Source organism: Austrofundulus limnaeus, unplaced genomic scaffold (genome assembly GCF_001266775.1).
Source record: "Austrofundulus limnaeus strain Quisiro unplaced genomic scaffold, Austrofundulus_limnaeus-1.0 Scaffold621, whole genome shotgun sequence".
NCBI lineage: Eukaryota > Metazoa > Chordata > Actinopteri > Cyprinodontiformes > Rivulidae > Austrofundulus > Austrofundulus limnaeus.
In genome coordinates this window covers 124,374-126,354 of record NW_013953023.1, presented here as the reverse complement: position 1 = coordinate 126,354, position 1,981 = coordinate 124,374, and the positions used below count along the sequence as shown (strand labels likewise).

The window sequence follows — 1,981 nt, the reverse complement described above, 5'->3', positions numbered from 1 at the left end:
ACTACTACTGCTACTACTACTGCTACTACTACTACTACTACTGCTACTACTACTACTGCTACTACTACTGCTACTACTACTACTGCTACTGCTACTACTACAACAACTACTGATACTACTACTACTACTACTACTACTACTGCTACTACTACTACTACTACTGCTACTACTACTACTACTACTACTGCTACTACTACTACTACTGCTACTACTACTACTACTACTACTACTGCTACTACTCCTGCTACTACTACTACTACTACTACTACTACTACTACTACTGCTACTGCTACTACTACTACTACTACTACTACTGCTGCTGCTACTACTACTGCTACTGCTACTACTGCTACTACTGCTACTGCTACTACTACTACTACTACTACTACTACTACTGCTACTGCTACTACTGCTACTACTACTACTACTACTACTACTACTACTACTACTGCTACTGCTACTACTACTACTACTGCTACTACTACTACTACTACTACTGCTGCTGCTACTACTACTACTACTACTACTGCTACTACTACTACTACTGCTACTACTGCTACTACTACTACTACTACTGCTACTACTACTACTACTGCTACTGCTACTACTACTACTACTGATACTACTACTACTACTACTACTACTACTGCTACTACTGCTACTGCTACTACTACTACTACTACTACTACTACTACTACTACTACTGCTACTACTGCTACTACTACTACTACTGCTGCTGCTACTACTACTACTACTGCTACTACTACTAAAGACAGGCCAGGCCTTAAACTGTTTGCATGTAAACAGGTCCAGTAAAAATGATTTGAAAAGGTTTAGCTTTAGACGTTTCTGTTCTCATTTCCACACCAGTACAAMCATGGAAGGTTTTAGTGATGTGATGGATCTTAAACTGAACAACGTGCCATTTGCAGGTTGTAATAACTCACTTTAGGCGTTGATTGTTTCTCTTGCCTTGTCAGCAGGGATGAATCTTTCTGCAGACCAAGCCCAAAACAGAGACTGGCAGGTTGACTGCCTGGAGGAAAAACCAGTTTGTGTGTGACTGGGTGTGTGCACAAACCAAGCCTACCCATCTGACAGAGCTGTCCCTGCTTCAGACCCAGAGCCAGCCACTCAGTGAACCAGAGCTCACCTCACTCCTCTGAGCTTCATCTGAAGAAGATGCCTCTGCAGTCCACCCTGTCGGGCAGGAGCTCCAGCTCCATCCAGGCTGAGAGCACTCAGTGGAACGGGAAAACCTTTGAGCAGCTCAGACAGGAGTGTCTCCAGAAGGGAGTCCTGTTTGAGGACCCAGACTTCCCTGCTGCTGACTCTTCTCTCTACTTCAGTCAGAGCGTTCCTGTCCAGATCCAATGGAAGAGGCCCAAGGTAAGTGAAGAGACGTTTGTTATGGTTTCAAGGCTCAGGTRGAGGGAGTTTATAGCCATAAACTAAATGAAAACAGTTTTAACAAGCCTCGTTTAGTTGCTGGCTTGAATTTGAATTTATCTCAATGAAGATCAAGGGGTGGCTGTGGCTAAGTTGTGTCTCTAATCAGAGAGTTGGTGGTTCAATTCCTTGCTTCAGTTCCAGTCGCATGTTGAAGTGTCCCTGGACAAGACATTGAACCCCCACTCTATCAGTGTATGAGTGTGATTTTAAGCACTGACTGGTCTCCACAGGTAGATTTGTACATGTTAGTGTTTGTAGACATGACAGTGTGTGTGAATGTGTGTGAATGTGTGTGTGAATGTGTATAGGGTGCTGTTTGTAAAGTTACACAGTCAAAAATTACCACCAATTTTTGTTTTATTTAGCCTTTTATAAGAAAAAAAGAACAGATTTATTTTTCAAAGTCAGTTTTTCACCATATGATTCATACATTTATAAATGTCATAGTTTATAAACTAAATATTTAACTCACAAATTAAATATTTAGTTAACAAGCTAAATATTTACTTGTGACTTAAATATTTAGCTT

At 41.1% G+C, this 1,981-nt stretch overlaps 1 protein-coding gene across 1 annotated transcript in view; it reads left to right on the top strand.

The window, feature by feature from the left end:
* Nucleotides 1-1,112: 1,112 nt before the first annotated feature.
* Nucleotides 1,113-1,981, top strand: part of capn9 (calpain 9) — a gene marked incomplete in the record, with an annotated part of 33,741 nt that continues 32,872 nt past the window's right edge. The window contains 1 exon segment of the mRNA XM_014027185.1: nucleotides 1,113-1,389. Within this exon segment, the coding sequence (XP_013882639.1) occupies nucleotides 1,183-1,389 (207 nt within the window).